At 41.9% G+C, this 23,407-nt stretch overlaps 1 protein-coding gene and 1 pseudogene across 10 annotated transcripts in view; one reads left to right on the top strand and one right to left on the bottom strand.

Annotated features, from left to right (window-relative positions):
* The window catches only part of AP4S1 (adaptor related protein complex 4 subunit sigma 1), a 66,528-nt gene that overhangs the window by 28,266 nt on the left and 14,855 nt on the right, over nucleotides 1–23,407 (bottom strand). For all 10 annotated transcript variants that reach the window (XM_074393317.1, XM_074393321.1, XM_074393318.1 and 7 more), the window contains exon 2: nucleotides 2,145–2,352. In XM_074393317.1, coding sequence (XP_074249418.1) covers nucleotides 2,145–2,282 — 138 coding nt within the window. In that variant the 5' untranslated portion in view covers nucleotides 2,283–2,352. The remainder of the gene's footprint in view (nucleotides 1–2,144; nucleotides 2,353–23,407) is intronic.
* On the top strand, nucleotides 448–1,169 carry LOC120364026 (ribosomal protein uL30-like; annotated as a pseudogene).

The following is a 23,407-nucleotide window of genomic DNA, read 5'->3' as shown; positions in this document are numbered from 1 at the left end:
ATTAGCAGAAGGAAATTTTCTTGTCATTTCTGAGGTGCACTGAGACAAGTATACTAACTTAAATAAGAACCCAAGATTCTTTCAGGTTTTCCTTATTTTTATTTTCTTTTTTTTTTTTTTTTTTGAGATGGAGTTTCGCTCTTGTTACCCAGGCTGGAGTGCAATGGCACGATCTCGGCTCACCGCAACCTCCGCCTCCTGGGTTCAGGCAATTCTCCTGCCTCAGCCTCCCGAGTAGCTGGGATTACAGGCACACGCCACCACGCCCAACTAATTTTTTGTATTTTTAGTAGAGACGGGGTTTAACTATGTTGACCAGGATGGTCTTGATCTCTTGACCTCGTGATCCACCCGCCTCGGCCTCCCAAAGTGCTGGGATTACAGGCTTGAGCCACCGCGCCCGGCTTATTTTCTTAAATGGATGTAAAGAGAGCTACGCGGATCAGTAGCTGCTACACCGGAAAGATGGCAGAGCAAGAGCAAAGAAAAATCCCTTTGGTTCCAGAAAATCTCCTGAAAAAGAGGAAAGCTTATCAAGCCCTCAAAGCCACTCAGGCAAAGTAGGCACTTTTGGCAAAGAAGGAGCAGAGGAAAGGAAAAGCACCCAGGTTTAAACGATTGGAATCATTCCTGCATGATTCCTGGCGGCAGACACGTGACAAGGTGCCCGTCAGACGACTAGAAGTCAAGCCTCACGCCTTGGAACTGCCAGATAAACATTATTTGGCCTTTGTTGTACGCGTCGAAAGGATTGATGGTGTCCGTTTACTGGTGCAGAGAACCACTGCAAGACTTCGCCTAAAGAAAATTTTTAGTGGTGTCTTTGTAAAAGTTACTCCCCAGAACCTAAAAATGCTGGGTATAGTGGAACCTTATGTGACCTGGGGATTTCCAAGCCAGGGTCAAGAATAAGACCATCCATCCCTCTGACAGACAACATTGTGATTGAGGAGGACCTGGGGAAGTCTGGTGTCATTTGCTTGGAAAACCTCATTCATGAAATTGCCTTCCTGGGGAAGCATTTCCAGGAGATCTCATGGTTCTTGCGCCCTTTCCACCTCTCAGTGGCCCGTAATGCTACCAAAAATAGAGTGGGCTTCCTCAAGGAGATGGGCACACCTGGCTATCGGGGTGAATGCATCAATCAGCTCATCCGCCAGCTGAACTAGAACTAGGTGCCAAACTGCAATAAATTTTTATCAATGAAGTGGAAGCATGTGTTTTTGGGTTTGGAGAATTTGTTACAAGTATCTTCAGAGAAGATTATTTCCTGCTTTATCTTTAAAACTGGAAAGGAAGGGTCAAAGAAAAGACAGTAGCTGGTCAGGCCGGTGGCTCATGTCTGTAATCCCAGTACTTCCTCCTGCTGAGGAGGGCAAATCACCTAAGGTCAGGAGTTCGAGACCAGCCTGACCAACATGGCGAAACCCTGTCTCTACTGAAAATACAAAAATTAGCGGGCATGGTGGCCCATGCCTGTAATCCCAGCTACTCGGGAGGCTGAGGCGGGAGAATCGCTTGAACCCGGGAGGCAGAGGTTGCTGTGAGCCAAGATCGCACCATTGCACTCTAGCCTAGGCAATGAGCGAAACTCTGTCTCAAAAGAAAAAAGAAAAGAAAAAAACAGTAGCTTATGTTCATGGCAAGCACCTCTTATCACAGTCCAGTTCCAAGGAAGAATTCCAGCGTGTTCTACATTGGCTGCTGCCTCGTCTGAAATCAGCACATTCCATGGTGGAAGGAGTTCTGCTTTGCTGCACCTCTTATCCTAGGGTTTAATGTTGGTAATCGAGTAACTCTACCATTTGTACAAGGCTCTCTAAGACTCCTGCAGCAGTGGACAGGCCCAGGGACATAATTGAATCTGGTGATTCCTGGGGCCTTGTGAGAAAGACTTGAAATACACATAAGAGGAAAGGTACAAAAATAAATGTTTACTTGTCTCTAAAAAAAAAAAAAAAGCTATGCTTATTTTAGTTTTCATTTCACATCACTTCTTATTTCCTGTAGAAGCTGTTGAACGAATATAGCTCAAAGAAAATGATGGCCTCTGAGACTCAAAGAAAATGATGGCCTCTGAGACTAATAACCAATCTGCAAGGCCGAGCTGAATGCAGAGATAAAAGAGAGGACCAGGGACTTACTTGCTCATTGGATCGAGAGAGACAGCTCTTTATGACTTCTGTTTCCAGAAGCGTACGCTTATTAACATCCACATGTTCATAGTACTTAGAAAGTCGCGTCTGCCCTTGTTTATTCACCATGAGGAAAAATTTTATCATTTTTCTTTCTTGGCCAGTATTTTTCCAAATATAGTTCAAAAGTTATATAAGGGATGGTTGTAATTGGAACCTTGAAGACAAAACAAAACAAAACAGAAAGGCAAGATCAAATTTCTCAAAGAATTATATTAAATCTGTTTTATAGATAAACAGTAAATAAAGTAGTAGTAAATATCATCTGATAATATCACACTTCATTCCTATGAATTGAGGTTTTAATAAATAAAAAACATTTTCATCAGGTATCCTCTAAAACAAATTTTTTTTTTAGTTTTTTATTTATTCCCTCTAAAACAATTATGAGCAACTGCAGTACTTCCATTTATATTCATTCAATTTACTCATCGTTTTTCTGGGTAAAAAAGATGTGTCAAGCACCAGAAGAATATGGAAATGAGGTAGTAAGGATTTCTGATCTGATTTTTACACCTAGCAAAGGTGCTAGGTAGGTAAACAACAGCAGTACAAGGTGACGAGTGATAACTGAGACAGGTTCGCTTCCATGGGTGTAGAGGAGGGACAAGGATTGTCACAGGAGAGTGAAGAACTGCTTCTCAGAGAAGGGACACTGGTGTGAGGTCCTGAAGAATGAGTTACAGAAGACTGAGGCAAAGAAAACGAGTATGAAAGCTCTGGAAAGTTCACTGGGGCTGCAGTTTAGGGCGTGGGAAGAATAGTTAGCAGGAAATTAAGCTACTCGAATATGATATAATTGGCTTTAGAAGTCATGCTAAGGAATCTGAGCTTTATTTTATGGGCAATGGAGACAAGATCTATAGTAAAGCTTTTCTGTCCTTAGTGGTGGAAATAATTGTAGTAATATCAATTTGTCAAATTCCTGCAGGCCCTATAACAAGCTCCGTGAGGTTCTATGCTGAGCAATTCTCACAACTGTTTGAGGCAGGTACTTTTTATCCTTATTTTATTTTTGAGACAGGGCCTCATTCTGTCACCCAGGCTGGAGTGCAGCAGAGCAATCTCAGCTTACTGCAACTTCTGCCTCTGGACTCAAGTGATCCTCCCATCTCAGCCTCCTGAATAGCTAGGATTATAGGCATGCACCATCATGCACAGCTAATTTTTTAACTTTTTGTAGATATGAGGTTTCACTATATTTTCTAGGCTGGTCTTGAACCCTTAGGCTCAAGTCTTCCTCCTGCGTTGGACTCCTAAAGTGTTGGGATTATGGGCATGAGCTACTGTATCCAGCCTGTTATCCTTATTTTAAGGTCAAGCAGATTAAAGTTTAGAAATAAGACACCTAGCCGGGCGTGGTGGCTCACACCTGTAATGCCAGCACTTTGGGAGGCTGAGGCAGGCGGATCTCTTGAGCTCAGGAGTTTGAGACCAGCCTGAACAACAAAGTGAGACCCCGTCACTACAAAAAATATAAAAATTAGCCAGGCATGGAGGCGTGCGCCTGTGGTCCCAGCTACTCAGGAGGCTGAGGCAGGAAAATCGCTTGAACCCCAGAGGCGGAGGTTGCAGTGAACCGAGATGGCACCACTGCACTACAATTAAGGCAGGAGAATCGCTAGAGCTGGGGAGGTGGAGGTTGTAGTGAGTGGAGATTGTGCCATTGCACTCCAGCCTGGGCAACAGAGCAAGACTCTGTCTCAAAAAAAAAAAAAAGAAAGAAAGAAAGAAAGAAAAGAAATAAGACACCCAGAGTCACTCCATGACTTTGTGTCAGAGGTGGACTGCGGTTCAAAGGCTAAGCACACACATGGTCCATGACACCCCTAACTTATCCTCATCATTCAGGGTTCATGCTTGTGCTGTTATGTCTAACTCAATTGTATTGAACCTTGTGTTTGTTTCTCTTAAACTCAACAAAGATTTTGGAAAAATCAATCCAAGTGAGCATAATATTAACCAATGGCCAGTCCTTCTTTCATCATGACCACCAGAGCTGGCTGGTTTGGCTCAGCAGACAATATTGTATTCACGTTTTGTAACACCTGTGAGAATTAGTGCAAAAAACCAAGATGAACGATAGTTCTTAAATGAACTTTAACATTTGAAATTTTAGATTTATAGTAAAGTTGCAAAGATGGCCATTGTTAGCTCCTCACATTACCATGATACATTTGACAAAACTAAGAAATCAATATTGGTGCGTTATTATTAACTCCAGACTTTATTTGGAGTTCATTAATTTTTCCATTAATGTCCTCTTTTTGTTCCTGTATCCCATCCAGGATACTATAGTACATTTAATAGTCATGTTGCTTTAGTCTGTTCTGGTCTGTGACAGTTTCTCAGTCTTCCTTGTTTTTCATGACCTTGACAGTCCAGGCTGGAGTACAGTGGTACAATCATGGCTCACTACAGCCTTGAACTCCTAGGCTCAAGTGATCCTCTAGCCTCAGTCTCCCAAGTAGCTAGGAGTAGCTGGGACTAAAAGTACATGTCACCATGCCCAGCTAATTTTTATTTTTATTTTTGAGATGGAGTCTCACTGTGTCACCCAGGCTGGAGTACAATGACATGATCTCAGCTCACTGCAACCTCTGCCTCCCAGGTTCAACCAATTCTTCTGCCTCAACCTCTCAAGTAGCTGAGATTACAGGTGACTGCTTGTGGACAGATCACCTGAGGTCAGGAGTTCCAGATCAACCTGGCCAACATGGTGAAACTCCACTGTCTACTAAAAATACCAAAATTAGGCCGGGTGCAGTGGCTAACACTTGTAATCCTAGCACTTTGGGAGGCTGAGGAGGGCAGATCATTTGAAGTCAGAAATTCAAGACCAGACTGGCCAACATGGCAAAATTCCAACTCTACTAAAAACACAACAAAATTAGCTGGGTGTGGTGTGGTGGCATGCAGCTGTAGTCCTAGTTATGTGGGAGGCTGAGGCAGGAGAATCACTTGAACCTGGGAGGCAGAGGTTGCAGTGAGTTGAGATCACACCACGGCACCCTAGCCTGAGAGACAGAATGAGACTCTGTCTCAAAACAAACAAACAAACAAACAAACAAACAAACAAAAACCAGTAATTATCCAGGTGTTGTGTTGAGCACCTGTAGTCCCAGCTACTCAGGAGGCTGAGGCAGGAGAATCGTTTGAACCTGGGAGGCAGAGGTTGAAGTGAGCCGAGATTGTGCCACTGCACTCCAGCCTGGGTGAAAGAGGGAGACTGTATCAAAAAAAAAAAAAAAAAAAAGCCGGGCGCGGTGGCTCAAGCCTGTAATCCCAGCACTTTGGGAGGCTGAGGCGGGTGGATCACGAGGTCAAGAGATCGAGACCATCCTGGTCAATATGGTGAAACCCCGTCTCTACTAAAGATACAAAAAAATTAGCTGGGCATGGTGGCACGTGCCTGTAATCCCAGCTACTCAGGAGGCTGAGGCAGGAGAATTGCTTGAACCCAGGAGGCGGAGGTTGCGGTGAGCCGAGATCGCGCCATTGCACTCCAGCCTGGGTAACAAGAGCGAAACTCCATCTCAAAAAAAAAAAAAAAAAAAAAAAAAAAAAAAAAAAAGTGGAGTCAAGACTCTCCTTTATGATTCTCCCTATTTCACTAGATGCCTGAATGTCCTTTATTCACGTGTCATCCCATGTACCTAGTGAAATAAGCAGACTGTATGGAAGAATAGGACCTTGGTCGAATGAGTGGTTCTTGGACTAATTAGAATCCTACCGAAATAGAGGCTGGGCCACACCATGATAGAGGGTGGGTCGCACTGTGCACTGAGCTAAGCAGCTAAGGCAAGCTGGAAACCAGCAAGTATTTTTCTTTGGGGATATTGCTTGCTTGAGGAGATAGGAGAATGCACTGCTTAAAAACTCAGACTTGAGTAAGACAGACCTGGCTCAAGTCTTGGCTTTGCCACATACCTGCCATGTGACTCTTAAGTTGCTTGCTTCTGAACTCCAGGGGGATGGCTACCTCTGAGATGTGAGAATGCGATAAGGTAACACAAACAGCACTTAGCAAAGGGGCTGGTCTACAGTGAATGTTCACTTTACAACTGAGCTGTTTTCATTACAGTCATCTCTTGGCATGCAGGGTACTGGTTCCGGGACTGCCCTGAGTACAACCAAATCTGTGCATACTCAAGTCCTGCAGTAGGCCCTGTGGAACCTACATACACAGAAAGTCAGCCCCCCATATACTGGGGTTTTGCATGCCACAAACACTGTATTTTCCATCTGTGTTTGGTTGGGAAAAACAGCTGCATATAAATGGATCTGTGCAGTTCTAACCTGTGTTGTTCAAGGGTCAACTGTATTATTTCCTTGCTGCAACTGGAAACAACATTATGGTATAATACTTGGACTAAGTTTTATATATATATATTTTTGTCTTCCCAGCTCATCTCATTTCCTAAGCCCTATCAGACAGGTGGTTATCTTACAGCAATTCTAAACTCTTAAGCCGTAAAGAGCCAGCCCCAGTGTGGCCAAGCCTGGGGTTGCTGTGTCCATTCCCTGTGCAGAACAGGATGTTATTTAGACCAGCTCAACTGGGGATATAACAGCTGTGCCACGAGGGAGGCCTGTGGCCATTCACTCCCTTTTCCAGGAAGATAAGCTCATGGCTGTGGGTGGGATTGCAACATACTCTGTGGTGTTTAATCATTTGGTATCATGTGCTGCTTTTGTTTGCCTCACAAATTATTGTCAGTAAATTATGGCAGGTTACCAGGAAGTTAAGATTACCATCCTTTCTTTTACTCCCTTTCAGCAAAGTTATTTAAAAACAATCTTTATGATAGTTAGAAATTACAATCCTATACCTTGGATTTCAACTGCCAGGTAAAAGGAAAAAAATGTCTCTAAGGTACTCATGGCCAAACCTTTGCCTTTAAATGTCCTGCTTGCATTAAGTGGTAAAATGAGACGTAAGAAGATCTCACTGAGGTGTTACATCAAGGGATCAAATTGGTTTCTACCTTACAAGCACAGCATTCCTTACCACTGACTTCAAGAGCAAGGATGACAAATAAGGACATGTTGAATTGATACTCATTAGGATGTAAGTTTTGAAAAGAGTAAATGAAGGCTTCTAAAGACTTGGATACATCTTTTTTTTCTTGCATGCTCTTAAACATTTGACAGTTTTACCTGTAGCATGATGCAGTGGTAAAAAACTAGAGAAACACAACTGTAAACTAGTTCTACTATAAAATATACAACGCCAAAATAAACAATGTGGAGACTCAAGAGACAGCACATTATCTGAGAACTAAAGATGAATGCTGTAAGCACCTATCATGGTTATTAATCACTAAGGAGGAGGGAGATGAAATAATTATGAAACTGAGATAGGACAGTAAGAAGGAATATGCTTAGACAAGTGTTGGGAGTGGTCAGGAAGCAGGTATGAACTTCCTGTTTTAAACTATTTGCATTCAGGCCAGGCACGCGTGGCTCACGCCTGTAAATCCAGCACTTTAAAAGGTCGAGGCAGGCAGATCACAAGGTCCGAAGTTTGAGACCAGCCTGGCCAATGTGGTGAAACCCCGTCTCTACTAAAAATAGAAAAAAAATTAGCAGGCCATGGTGGCGCATGCCTGTAATCCCAGCTACACAGGAGGCTGAAGCAGGAAAATCGCTTGAACCCAGGAAGTGGAGGTTGCAGTGAGCCAAGATCATGCCACTGCACTCCAGCCTGGGCAGCAGAGTGAGACTGTCTCACCAAAAAAAAAAAAACAAAAACAAAAACAAAAAAAAAAAAAAACACACACACACACACATACACCAAAACACCAACAACAAAAAACAACTATTTACATTCAGTGACACATATGGGCCAGGTGCAGTGGCTCATACCTACAGCACTTTGAGAGGCCATGTCATCTCTACCAACAAAAAGAGGGGAGAAAAAAAGCAAGGCATCATGGTGTGCACCTATAGTTCCAGCTACTCAGGAAGCTGAGTTGGGAGGACTGCTCATGCCCAAGAACTGGAGGCAGTCGTGAGGTATGATCACACCATGCCCACTCTGGCCTGGGCTACAGAGTGAGATCCTGTGTCTAAAGACACACACACACACACACACACACACACACACACACACACACACAGAGCTGGGGAAGATATTTTGATGACCAGGAAGGAAGTCAGGAGATGCTACACCCAAAAGCTTGTGTGAATGCATGTATATATACCAATGAAGAAGAAAGAAGGCAACTTCATAGGGGAAAGCGTTACACAAATGGTGCTAGGATGCCCTAGCAACAGAATCTAGAAAACCCCAAGAGGAAAAGAAGGTTAAGATTACTTACAGTAGGAATCAAACAAGCATTTTCCTTGGATTAGCATGAACATGCTTTCAAGACTAGTGAGGTTGGTAGGTTCAGAGTAGAATATGGGGCCAGGCGAGATGGTTCACGCCTGTAATTCCAGCACTGGGAGGCTGACGTAGGTTGATCACCTGCCACTAAGAGTCGGAGATCAGCCTAGGCAATATAAGAGACCTTGCCTCTACAACAACAAAAACAAAACAAAACAAAAAACTGAGCTGGGTTTGGTGGTCCATGTCTGTAATCCCAGCTACTTGGGAGGGTAAGGCTGAGATCAGGAATTCTAGGCTACAGTGAACTATGATTGCTACAGTGAGCTATAGCATGGGTGACAGATGAAGACCCTATCTCTAAAAACCAACCAACCAACCAAACAAAAACAAAAACAAAAAACCGGCTGGGTGTGGTGACTCATGCCTTTAATCCCAGCACTTTGGGAAGCCAAGGTGGGTGGATCACCTGAAGTCAAAAGTTCAAGACCAGCCTGGTCATCATGGTGAAACCCCATCTCTGCTAAAAATACAAAAAGAATTAGCTGGGCATGGTGGCAGGCAAATTTAATCCCAGCAACTCAGGAGGCTAAGGCAGAAGAATTGCTTGAATCCAGGGGGTGAAGATTGCAGAGAGCCCAAATCACGCCACTGCACTCTTGCCTGGGCAACAAGAATGAAATTCTGTCTCAAAAACAAAAACAAAAAAAGACAGGTGTGGTAGCTCACGCCTAGCACTCTGGGAGGCGGAAGCGGGTGGATCACCTTAGGACAGGAATTCGAGACCACTCTGGCCAACATTGTTAAACCCCTTCTCTACTGAAAATACAAAAAAATTTGCCAAGTGTGGTGGCAGGCACCTGTAATCCTAGCTACTTGGGAGGCTGAGGCAGGAGAATCACTTGAATCCAGGAGCCGGAGGTTGCAGTGAACCGAGATTATGCCACTGCACTTCAGCCTGGGCAACAGAGTGAGACTCCATTTCCAAAAAATAAATAACATAAAGTAAAAACAAAATAAAACAAACAAACAAACAGTAGCGTACGAACAGATCCATGTCCCAGCACCCACATAATATAAACTTAATGCCCAGAGAAAAGAGAGATTAAAAAGGCTGAATGCATGCTGAATTCAGCAAGTATCATACTTCTGATGGCATATTTCTGGGAGTTAGACCTAGGAGAGTCTTTACAGATTGTCATATCGAAAGATGGCAAATGGGTTTCTATTTGGGTGTCAACTGTGACTAACTGTAATAGCTGCTTTGGAAAGGATTCTGGAGCTGCTTCCAGGTTCAAAACAAAAGGATGACATGCATGATTACTTGTCAGTTGTTGGTAAGGAAGCAGGAAGTGGCAATGTATACACCTTATATGTGTCATCCCTGAGGTGTACTCCCTTCATTTTGTAGATGGGAAAACTGATCAGAGATGTAGAGTGAAGTCCTGAATTCTGCTCCCCTGAATCATAATATAATGCTATCTTTAATCTATTACATTGTGTCATCACTTGCTGCATATCAGTGTCATTAAATGTTCACTTAAGCTTTTTGTTTGTTCTGTTTTTTGAGACAGGATCTTGCTCTGTCACCCAGGCTGGAGTGCAGTGACACAATCACAGCTCACTGCAGCCTTGACCTCCCAGGCTCAAGAAATCTTCACACCTCAGCCCCCAAGTAGCTGGGACTACTAATTTTTGTATATTTTGTAAAGGCAAGATTTCACCATGTTGCCCAGTCTAGTCTCAAACTCCTGAACTCAAGTGATCCACCTGCCTTGGCCTCATTAAGTGCTAGGATCACATACGTGAGACATCGCACCCAGCCAAATGTTCACTTGAGCTTAGTGAGCATTAACTTCAGGTAGCTTTGGATGTGATCAAGTCATTATTCTCCTTTCTAATGCTGTTGCACAGTTAATCTATAAAATGCCAAACAAACCATGGCATGAAAAAGTACAGTATGTAGCTAGGTACATGCATCCGTATTATTAGCTACCTCGGGAGGCTGGGATGGGAAGACTGCTTGAGCCCAGGAGTTTGAGGCTGCAGTACGCTATGATCATGCCTGTGAATAGCCACTGCACTCCAGCTTGGGCAACAGAGAAAGACTCTGTCTCTAAAGAGAAAACAAAAAGTAGAGTATGCAAATTTAGAATTGAAAATGATAAGACTGGTCATGGTGATTCATACTTGTAATCCTAGCACTTTGGGGGGCTGAGGTGGGCAGATCACTTGAGGTCAGGAGTTCGAACCCAGCCTGGCCAACATGGTGAAACCTTGTCTCTATTAAAAATACAAAAAAATTAGACCAATGTGGTAGCAGGTACCTGTAATCCCAGCTGTTTGGGAGGCTGAGGCAACAGAATCGCTTGAACCTGGGAGGCGGAGGTTGTAGCGAGCCAAGATTGTGCCACTGCACTCTAGCCTGGGTGACAGAGCAAGAATCCGTCTCAAAAAAAGAAAATGGGCCAGGCACAGTGGCTCATGCCTGTAATCCCAGCACTTTGGGAGGCCGAGGCAGGCAGATCACGAGGTCAAGAGATCAAGATCATCCTGGCCAACATGGTGAAACCCCGTCTCTACCAAAAATACAAAAAAATTAGCCAGGTGTGGTGGCACGAACCTGTGGTCCCAGCTACTTGGGAGACTGAGGCAGAAGAATCGCTTGAACACAGGAGGCGAGGTTGCAGTGAGCCAAGATTGCGCCACTGCACTCCAGCCTGGTGATAGAGCAAGACTCTGTCTAAATAAATAAATAAAAAGAAAATGGTATTTGATGATAATTAACATTCTTTCTAGCTCTAAATGCTGTTTATGTACCCCCAAATCATAATATTGTAATATATACACACAAACACTTAGGTAATATCAGACAAAAACATTTCTTTTTTGCCTCCTGAAAAGTGATTTAAATAAAATCTCCAAAGTCAAAAAGCAAATTTTCACCCAGAAAATATGTAGTACTAGCACAGTATAGTGTAATAATCAACAGCATGAACTGGAGTCTGACTGCTTGGCTCTACCACTTAGTTGCTTTGTGACCTTGGACAAGGTACTTAATCTTTTGAACTCAGTTTTCTGTACGATGGTCACAGTGACAGTACTCACTTCCTAGGTTTTGTGAGGATTAAAGGAGTTAGGATATGTAACACTCCTAGAACAGGCTAGGCAGCTGGCACACAGTGAGTGCTACACAAGGGTTAGCCAGTGTCATGATAACATGTCTTTTCCCCAGTGAAGCTTTTCCTGCCTATTCCAATCCTCTTTTCCCAACTATAAAGAGCGACAATCCCGTCTATAGTCTACATAACAACCATTTTATTGCATGTTAAGATCCCCTACCAGAAAAGTAATTTATACTTTTAAAGCTGGGACTGTAAGAGAAAGATTTTACATTGTGACCCAGTATACAAATATATGTATTGTAAATATAAAACGTAATGTATGTATTACATTATTTACATGATGTACAAAGACCTTGACAGTTTTGAAGAGTACTGGTCAGGTAGTATAAGGAATGTATTTCTATTGAGATCTGTCTCATGTTATTCTTATTATTAGACAGAGGTTATATCTTTTTGGAAGAAAGAACACAGAGATAAAGCGCCATTTTCATTGTATCATGTTAAGGGCACATACTATCAATATGACCTGTCACTGCTTTTTTTTTTTTTTTTTTAGACGGAGTTTCGCTCTTGTTACCCAGGCTGGAGTGCAATGGCGCGATCTCGGCTCACTGCAACCTCCGCCTCCCGGGTTCAGGCAATTCACCTGCCTCAGCCTCCTGAGAAGCTGGGATTACAGGCACGTGCCACCATGCCCAGCTAATTTTTTGCATTTTTGGTAGAGACGGGGTTTCATCATGTTGACCAGGATGGTCTCGATCTCTTGACCTCGTGATCCACCCGCCTTGGCCTCCCAAAGTGTTAGGATTACAGGTGTGAGCCACCGCGCCCGACCTTTTGTTTCTTTTAAAACAGAGTCTTGCTCTGTTGCCTGGACTAGAGTGCAATGGTGCAATTACGGCTTACTGCAGCCTTGAGATCCTGGGCACCAGTGATCCTCCCATATCGGCCTCCTGAGTAGCTGGGACCACAGGCATGTACCTCCATCTGCTGCTAATTAAAAAAAATTTTTTTGCAGACATGGGTCTTGGTATGTTGCCCAGGCTATTTGTTTCTTTACTCAATTATTAATTTATTTAAGTATGGACTCAGATATTTTATTTTATACCATTGGTTATAATATAATATGACTGGCACAGTGGCTCACGCCTGTAATCCCAACAGTTTGGGAGGCTGAGGCAGGTGGATCACCTGAGGTCAGGAGTTCGAGACCAGCCTGACCAACATGGAGAAACCCATCTCTACTAAAAATACAAAAAATTAGCCGGGCGTGGTGGTGCATGCCTGTAATCCCAGCTACTCAGGAGGCTGAGGCAGGAGAATCGCTTGAACTCAGGAGGTGGAGGTTGCGGTCGTGGTGAGCCAAAATTGCACCATTGCACTCCAGCCTGGGCAGCAAGAGAGAAACTCTGTCTCAAAAATAATAATAACAATAGTAAAATATTATGACCGACTGATTTCTAATTTCAGAACTTGCTAACAAGACTGAGTCAAAATTTGAAAAACACTATACCAGAACATGAACTTCTTCTAGTGGGTAGAATCTATCCTTACTTCAGATCCTCGCACAGTGCTTAATATACAGTGATCATTCAATAAATTTTTACTGAATAAATGAAAGAATGAATTAAAACTTTTTCTAGCAATAATTTTTCCTTTAAAAAAGACACACAAGTATTCTAACAAAGCAGACATATAAAACACCCTCATATCCTAATTCCTGCCCCAAATCCCATTCATTTTCCCAAAGATACATCCACTGTTTTTAAGTTTAATGCATATCCTTTTAGACCTTCTCTGTATATCATGCAAATATGTATGCAAATGTAGTAACTTTAACATAAATGTGATAGATTGATGATCTCTAAAATGTCTTAGTAACTATTCTCTTCTGGTGTCTTTAAATGAACCCATTCCACTCACAAAGTCCTGGCTGGATCCCATGAAAGGTCACTAATGGTCAGACATGGTAGCTCATGCCTTCGATCCTAGGTTCACTTGGGAGGTTGAGGTAGTAGGATCACTTGAGGCCAGGAGTTTAAGACCAGCCTGGACAACATAATGAGACACTGTCTCTACCAAAAAAAAAAAAGTCACTAAAAAGATGTGTTTTAGAATTTAGAGTTCATCCAAAGGTCCTCCCATTTCCCAACTTATTCAGACTTTCTGGAGTTTTTGTTCCCTTCATTTGATGCAGTGCCCTGGCTCCCATTCCTTCTCTGGCCTCTCTTCTTCGTGACTTGGTTTGGATTTTTTCTTCTAGCTCTGGCTTGGGCAATATTCCAGGACTTGACCTTTGGTATCTGCTCTCTGGCCATCATCCCAGAGCCTATGGCACCCAGCCCTTGCACTGTCAACTGGGAGTAATATCTACCTTACTGAGTGATGCAGAAAATTAAATGAGGCAAATGACATAATTATTGTGAACACATTTAGCACAAGGCTGGGTGCAGTGTTTCATGCCTATAATCCGGGCACTTTGGGAGGCTGAGGTGGGTGGATCACTTGGGGTCTGATGTTTGAGACCAGCCTGGCCAACATGGTGAAAACCTGTCTCTAATAAAAATATAAAAATTAGCCAGGTATGGTGGTGGGTGCCTGTAATTCCAGCTACTCAGGAGGCTAAGGTAGGAAAATTGCTTGAACCCAGGAGGCAGAGGTTACAGTGAGCCAAGATCACGCCATTGTACTCCAGCCTAGGCAACAAGAGCAAGACTCCAACTCAAAAAAAAAAAAAAGAAAGAAAAAAAAAGAAAAAAGAATTCATAACAGGAAGACAAGCAACACAATTAAAAAAAAAAAAAGACAATGGATTTGGAAATAAATTTGAATAGGATATATGAATGACAAATAAGCATATGAAACAACGTTCAACATCCTTAATCATTGAGAAAATGCAAATGTGGTTTTAAACTCCAGTAAGATACAATTTCACACTCACTAGTGTGGCCATAATAAAAAAGGCAGACAGTAACAAATGGTAGGATGTGGAGATCCTGGAATGTTCATACATTGCTGGTGGGACTGTAAATGCTACAGACACTGTAGAAAACAAATTGGCAGTTTTCAAAAAACTTAAACACAAATTTACCATATTATCCAGCAATTCTACTTCTAAGTATATACCTAAGAGAAATGAAAACATGTCTATCAGCTAATGAATAGATGAACAAAATATAGCATATCTGTACAGTAGAAAACTATTCAACGATGAAAGGGAACATGTATGAACCTTAAAAATGGTAAGTGAAAGAAGCCAGATGCAGAATACTACCTATCATAAGATTCTACTAATAAGAAATGTCCAGAAAAAGCATATCTATAGTGATAGAAAGTAGATTAGTGGCTACTAGGACCAGGAGAAGAAAGGCTGGGGTTTGTTTGGGGGATTTAAAAATTTTCTGGCTGGGCGTGATAGCTCATGCTTATAATTCCAGCCCTTTGGGAGGCTGAGGCCGGCTGATCACCTGAGGCCAGGAGTTCAAGACCAGCATGACCAACACGGAGAAAACCCATCTCTACTAAAAATACAAAATTAGCTGGATGTGGTGGCACATGCCTGTAATCCCAGCTACTCGGGAGGCTGAGGGAGGAGAATTGTTTGAACCTGGGAGGTGGAGGTTGCAGTGAGGCAAGATCATGCCATTGCACTCTAGCCTGTGCAACAAGATCAAAACTCTGCCTCAAAAAAAAAAAAAAAAAAAAAAAAAAAAAAAAAAAAAAAATCTAACACTGGATTGTGGTAATATTTGCTCAACTTTGTAAATTATGTAAAAGTTTGTCAAAACCAAAATGGAGTCACTAATGCTAAACCCAAAGCAAAGTGGAGTGGGGAGGCCATTCAGAAGGGGCTGTCACATACACTGGCCTATAATGAAAACTGTTACAAGGACTCTCTGAAAACCACAACCTTACACAAAAAATACTGCTGCCAGGATGTCTACCCAGTAACTGCCTGCTGAACTTTGGACTGTACCACCCTCATTATTGATACTTGTAGCCTTATATAACCTTCCTAATTTTTCCTTTAAAAGTTTTCCCTAGGTTGGGCAAGGTTGCTCGTGCCTATAATCCCAAAACTTTGGGAGGCTGAAGTGGGCCAATTGCTTGAGCCCAGGAGTTTGAGACCAGCCTGAACAACATGGTGAAACTCCATGTCTACAAAAAATTAGCTGGGTGTGGTGGCATGAGCCTGTGGTCCCAGCTACTCAGGAGACTGAGATGGGAAGATTCCTTGAGTGTGGGAGGCAGAGGTTGCAGTGAGCCAAGACGGCGCCACTGTACCCCATCTTGGATAACAGATCCAGGCCCTGTCTCAAAAATAAATACATAGGCCGGGAGTGGTGGCTCACGCATGTAATCCCAGCACTTTGGGAGGCCAAATCACCTGAGGCCAGGAGTTTGAGACTAACCTTGCCAACATGGTAACACCTTGTCTCTACTAAAAATACAAAAAAATTAACCAGGTGTGGTGGTACAGTTCCAGCTACTTGGGAGATTGAGGCAGGACAATTGCTTGAACCCGGGAGGCAGAGGTTACAGTGTGCCAAGATCATATCATTGCACTCCAGCCTGGGTGACAGAGCGACACTATTCTAAAAAAGAACAAAAAATAAAAATACATACATACATAATAGAATAATAAAAGTTTCCCTTTGCCCAATAATCTCCTCAGGCATGACCTGTGATAGCATGCAATCCCAGATTATAATTCTGTCATTCATTCCCAAACAAATGCATTTATTTTCAGAGCTACTCTCTGTTGTTTTCGGTTGACATTACTTAAAAAAAAATCATTGAACTTGTAAAGGAAAAAAGAAACTTTTTTCTCTTTATACTCACACTAAACATATTTGTGTGTCCAGATGTCTGGGTATTTTCCACACAAAGCAATTTTCCAACTCTCTGACTCTGAACACTAGCTGCATATCCTATAATTCAGTTCAATTCTGAAACCACCCATCTGAAGTTAAAGTCAGATCCCACAGGTTGAGGAGTCAGTCTTATAAGACTTCACAAGTAGAAGGTTGTCATCTATGCTTCTGAACAACTGGCTATAAATCAGGGATAAATTATTAAACCTCTTCAAGTTTGATAATTTGCTAGAGCAACTCACAGATCTCAGGGAAATACTTAACTTATATTTAACAGTTTATTGGCCAGGTACATGGCTCACGCCTGTAATCCTAGGACTTTGGGAGGCTGAGGCGGGCAGATCATGAGGTCAGGAGTTCGAGAGCAGCCTAGCCAACATGGTGAAACCCTGTCTCTACTAAAAATACAAAAATTAGCAGGGCATGGTGGCACGTGCCTATTATCCCAGCTACTCAGGAGATTGAAACAGGAGAATCGCCTGAATCCAGGAGGTGAAGATTGCAGCGAGCTGAGATCATGCCACTGCACTCCAGCCAGGGCAACAGAGCGAGACTCCATCTCAAAAAACAAACAAAAAAACAGTTTATTACATGTGATAAAACCCACTGGCTCACACCTGTAATCCCAGCACTTTGGGAGGCCCACATGGGTGGATCACAAGGTTAGGAGTTCAAGACCAGCCTGGCCAAGATGGTGAATCCCCATCTCTACTAAAAATACAAAAATTAGCTGGGCATGGTGGCAGGCATCTGTAATCCCAGCTACGTGGGAGGCTGAGGCAGAGAACTGCTTGAACCCAGGAGGTGGAGTTTGCAGTGAGTTGAGATCGTACTACTGCACTCCAGCCTGGGAGACAAAGTGAGACTCTCAAAAAAAAAAAAAACCAAAAAAAAAAATACACGTGAGGCCAGGAGTTCAAGACCAGCCTGAGAAACATAGCAAGACCCCATCTCTACAATTTTTTTCTTTAAAAACTAGCAGGGCCAGTTATGTGGTTCAGGTCTGTAATCTCAGCACTCTGGGAGGCTGAGGTGGGCCGATCGCTTGAGCCCAGGAGTTCAAAATCAGCACAGGCAACATAGCAAGACCCTGTCTCTATGAGAAAAAAAAAAAAGCCTGGCATGGTGGCATGTGCCTATAGTTCCAGCTATTCAGGAGGCTTTGGAATCTATGATTATGCCACTATACTCTAGTTTGGGCAGCAGAGTAAGACTTTGTCTTTAAAAAAAAAAAAAATTACTAGACATATAATGTGTTCCTCCTACGCCCTGGAGCACTTGTGAGCTACTATTTAGAAACCCTACCTCTGCAAAGTCCAGCACTACTATGACATAATAAGTAGAAAAGGAAGGGTTATAGTAAGATGCATTTTGCTTAACTCTAGATAGTAGGATTGGGGGCAATATTTATTTTATATTGTTACTTGGTTTTAAATTTCCCAAATTTTAAGAGATGTGTTACTTTTTGTTTCACATACATATATACATCACATACATACATACAGTTTGTTTAAAAAATGTTGAGTTAAATTACATAATTTTACAAAGTTATCCAGCTGTAAAATAAATGTTTACCCTAAATAATGAAGCTACGGTTTCATTTACTGTGACATTTCTAAATGCCATATGTCTTTAAAATATGGGCTGTTTCTCAAAACGGATGTGCTAAGAGTATCTAATCAGCATGTCTTAAACACAGGAAACATGGAAATGGCAACTGCAAGATTCTTTTTGCCATGCCGTATTGATTCATTCCATCAGCTTCCAAGTATTAATAATTTAGCAGTTTCTGAATTTCTCCATCCATAAATAGGAGGAAATAATACTGCTCAGTAGCCAATTTTCATCTAATTTGTAGCACCTCCCTCAGTTTGTAATATATATTATGTTTGTACACAAGAAAAACATTGTTTCTTTGTCTCAGAATTTACCTGAATTCTACAACAATTCAGTTTCCTCATCTGTCAACTGGGAATAATGCTAACTCTGTCGCCGAGTTATTGTGAGGACTAAATGAGATAAGGAAAATGTGAAACACTCCAGAGCCTTCCTTCTCTCCTCATCCTACTCTCCAGTGTAGGTAAGATTGTCTTCCCAACAGATTCTCCTGACTATAGTCCTAAGATTACTGAAATTTGACTTCAAGAAACCTGTCACTCATTCTACCTATTTTCCCCATTCAGTACCCCTCTCTCAGTCTCTCTTTCTCTCTCTCTCTCACTCAAAATCTCTCCTTTATGATTCAAAATATATTTGAAGTAGTTTGGAAGCAACTTTTTCTTTTTTCTGTTAAAGTCCTGGGTCACTCAACAAATATTTCAGCCATATTTGATTAATTTGGCATTAAACACTTACGTATGTGTGTTGCTTATTTTCTTTTTTGAAACAGAGTCTCACCCTGTGCCCCGGCTGGAGTGCAGTGATGCAATCTTGGATCACTGCAACTTCCACCTCCAGAGTTCAAGTGATTCTCCTGCCCCTCTTTTCCTTAGTAGCTGGGATTACAGGCATGCACCATCGTGCCTGGCTAATTTTTGCATTTTTAGTAAAGACGGGGTTTCACTATGTTGGCCAGGCTGGTCTCAAACTTCTGGCTTCAGGTGATCCACCTGCCTGGGCTTCCCAAAGTGTTGGGATTACAGGTTACAGGCATGAGCCACTGTGCCCGGCTACATCTGAAAAATTTATAAAACTTCATATGGCTGTCAGATCTTGATCTAAAACCATTTTGGTAAATTGACCAAAGAGTCTCATCAAATTCTGGTCTGAGATACAATTTAAATCCAAATAAGTGTACTTATTTGCAACTTTAAAGTACACATTCATAAAGCAGAGGGAAGCCAAAAGTTTTATTGAAAGAGGTATTGTATTTTCAAAGAAATGAAAGTCGGACTTTCTATCCTAAATTAGAAAGGTGAATTAAGGATTTTTAAGATTTTTACAGGAATATGATCCAGGTTGGGAAGAAAAACTGAGGATGAGGAATTTATATGCTATAAATAGACCATTACACTGATTGATTGAAAGTACTTGTTTTATTTTTATTCCTTAGTCATCTCTGTGTCTGTGGAGAGGGGGATGGAGAGATTGAGAGTAGACTGTCAATCAAGCATTTGCCAGAGAGGAACTGACTAGTAGAATCTCCTGATGGTACAAGAGGTAAGAACAGTTTAAAAAGATATAAAGTGCTGGGTGTGGTGGCTCACGTCTGTAATCCTAGCACTTTGGGAGGCTGAGGTGGGTGGATTGCTTGAGGTCAGGAGTTTGAAACCAGCTTGGCCAACATGGTGAAACCCTGTCTCTAAAAAATAAAATAAAATAAAGTAAAAGAGATAAAGTGGTAATGGCCAGAGTGTGTATGTACCTGTGTGTCCATGTTTGTGTGTGCTGTTGTTGCTATCTATTCCCTACATTTAAAGTTAAAAGTAACTTGGATCATCATATTCTACCTTCCACTCTTTGGACAGAAAAGCTAGTTGCAAGCAGACCCAAGCTTCCCATTACTGTTCATAATGAAGACAACAATCTCTCTCAACATTAAAATAAAATTTCTTCTTCTAAAATTACCTTTCTTCTATTTGGTTCTAGTGCCAAGGGTAATTTATTTAGATATTTAAAGTAATGTTGGCTGGGCGCGATGGCTCATGCCTGTAATCTCAGCATTTTGGGAGGCCGAGGCAGGTGCATCACTTCAGGTCAGAAATTTGAGATCAGCCTGGCCAACATGGCAAAACCCTGTCTCTACTAAAAATACAAAAAAATTAGCTGGGTGTGGTGATGTGCACCTGTAATCCCAGTGACTAGAGAGGCTGAGGCAGGAGAATTGCTTGAACCTAGGGAGTAGAAACTGCAGTGATCAGAGATCGCACCACTGCACTGCAGCCTGGAAAACAGAGTGAAACCCTCATATCAAAAAAATAAAATAAAATGAAATAAAATAATGTTAAAATAGGGAATTATTCACTTTGACAAACTGTAGGTATATGTTAGAAATGGCAAAGAAAAACACCCTGTATGAGGAATCTTATTCTAAATTGTTATAAATTAGCCACACAACTGACATATTTGTGCTTAGTGGTAAAAACTCTTCATCAAATTTTTGGATTAACCAGAATATACAATATCTTAATTTCAGAGAAAGGCAGTGGGGACCAGAGATTGTTGTGCCTGGGATGCTCCCAGGAGGTGCTATAGTGATGCTGCAATGAGTTGTGATACATGTGACATTACAAAGAAGAAACTGTAGAGGTTTAGAACTAGGATTACTACAGATTACTTCCCATTCTTAATTAACAGTGAATCAAGTTTTCCTCTCTAATTAAACATATTTCAAACCTGTCAGGCACAGTGGCTTACGCCTATAAACCCAGCACTTTGGGAGGCTGAGGCAGGTGGATCGCCTGAAGTCAGGAGTTTGAGACCAGCCTGGCCAACATGGTAAAATTCTGTTGCTACTAAAAAGACAAAAATTAGCTGGGCATGGAGGCAGGTGCCTGTAATCCTGCTAGAGGGGCTGAGGCAGGAGAATTGCTTGAATCTGAGAAGTGCAGGTTGCAGTGAGCTGAGATTATACCACTGCATTCCAGCCTGGTTGACACAGTGAGACTCCGTCTCAGTAACAAAACCAACCAAACAAACAAAAATTTCAAACCAGATGTTCTGTATTCTGATATATTTAACTTGTGTACTTCTTGAGTTATCTAATTTTGTTAATCCTTATTAGATATCTAATTTCCAATGAAAACTGTGAAAGAAAACTGTTCTATCATTTTTCTAGTAGTATATCTGAAAAATTTATAAAGCTTCGTGTGGCTGTCAGATCTTGACCTAAAGCCATTTTGGTAAACTGACCAAAAAGTTTTATCAAATTCTGGTCCAAGACACAATTTAAGTCCAAATTGTTTTATGATAGCCTCGAAAATTAATAAATCCAATAACAGAAAAAAAATTGTGGAAGACATACAAAGACAAAGATTTTTCTTATATAGTACATTTTTCTCTTTATTTAATGGGTAGTGATCACCTAACAGCACTGCCTTAGTATTCATATGATAAGTCTTTTAGTATTCTTTTTTTTTTGAGACGGAGTTTTCGCTCTTGTTACCCAGGCTGGAGTGCAATGGCGCGATCTCGGCTCACTGCAACCTCCGCCTCCTGGGTTCAAGCAATTCTCCTGCCTCAGCCTCCTGAGTAGCTGGGATTACAGGCAAGTGCCACCATGCCCAGCTAATTTTTTGTATTTTTAGTAGAGACGGGGTTTCACCATGTTGACCAGGATGGTCTCGATCTCTCGACCTCGTGATCCACCCGCCTCGGCCTCCCAAAGTGCTGGGATTACAGGCTTGAGCCACCGCGCCCGGCAGTCTTTTAGTATTCTTAAGGTCAAGTGCCATGTTATAGATTTTAAGTTCAAATCAAATCAAAGGAATTTAGAATTAAAATGTAATTTACCAGTGCTTCCTATAGCTTTGTGTTATAGTAGAAACAAATAAATGAGAACAATTTTCTTTACTTCTCTAATAAACTTGCTTTCATTGTAAAAAAATAAAAATAAATGAAAGCTTACTAAGATGTGGAGGACTAGCCCAAGCAATATGGTGAAACCCCATCTCAACAAAAAATACAAAAATTAGTCAGGCATGGTGGTACCTTCTGGTAGTTCCAGCTACTTGGGAGGCTGAGAGGGGAGGATCACCGGAGCCTGGGGAGGTGGAGGCTGCAGTAAGCTGTGACTAGGCCACTGCATTTCAGCCTGGGGACAGAGTGAGAGAGACCCTGTCTCAGGAAATAAAATAAAGATGCAGAGGAATTTGACTTTACACAAAATGTATCTTTGACAAGTTGACTGGTAGACTATAAGTGAATTTTTAAGTGCAGTACTGGGATTATGGAGACTGTTTCTATGAAACAATTGTTCATGATTTATGTGACATTAATTTGTTTCAACATTACAAAGTCTTTTACTCTAATGCTCATATTGCTTGAGGAAAAATTAATTACTATGTGAATTTTTCCCTAAAAATACACCCAAAAAATACCATAAAACTAGCGGGGGTGGGGGGGGTTAGGAGGGTGGGAGAATTAAAAGAAAAACTACACCTATTTTAGTTAAGATCTTCCTAATTAAATAAAGTATTTCCTGAGTTAAAATCAAGTGCTTTTAAAAGCTACATTAGGGCTCATGCCTGTGATCCCAGCACTTTGGGAGGCTGAGGCAGGCAGATCACCTGAGACCAGGAGTTGGAGATGAACCTGGCCACACATGGCAGAATCCCATCTCTACAAAAATTAGTTGGGCATGGTGGCTCACGCCTGTAATCCCAGCTACTTGGGAGGCTGAGGCAGGAGAATTGCATAAACTTGGGAGGTACAGGTTGCAGTGAGCCAAGAGCATGCCACTGCACTCCAGCCTAGCAACAGAGCGAGACTGCATCTCAAAAAAAAAAAAAAAAAAAAAGTAAAAGCTACATTAAGGCTAGGCTCCGTGGCTCTCACCTGTAATCTCAGTGCTTTGGGAGGCTGAGGTGGGAGGATCACTTGAACGCAGGAGGTTAAGGTTGCAGTGAGCTGAGATGCCACTGCACTCCAGGCTGGGCAATAGAGCAAGACTGTCTCAAAAAAGCAAACAAGCAAAAACAACAACAAAAAAAATCCTCTACATTTAAAGAAATAAAAACAAATGAGTCATTAATGCTCCCAGTGTTTGTTGGTGGCCATGAAAGACTTCCACTGATTTAACTTGGGAGGCATTATTACTCACTCTTGGTAATATAATATGCTCATACCGCCCAACTCACCAACTCAGGAACAGAGGACAGTAACAATAGGAAGTGCTTACAGTGCTTACTAGGTGCCAGGCATTGTTTCGAATGCTTTAACTAT

Source organism: Saimiri boliviensis, chromosome 2 (assembly GCF_048565385.1).
Source record: "Saimiri boliviensis isolate mSaiBol1 chromosome 2, mSaiBol1.pri, whole genome shotgun sequence".
Classification (NCBI taxonomy): Eukaryota; Metazoa; Chordata; class Mammalia; order Primates; family Cebidae; genus Saimiri; species Saimiri boliviensis.
Note: the sequence above shows the minus strand (reverse complement) of the source record. Positions and strands in the feature narration are given on the sequence as shown.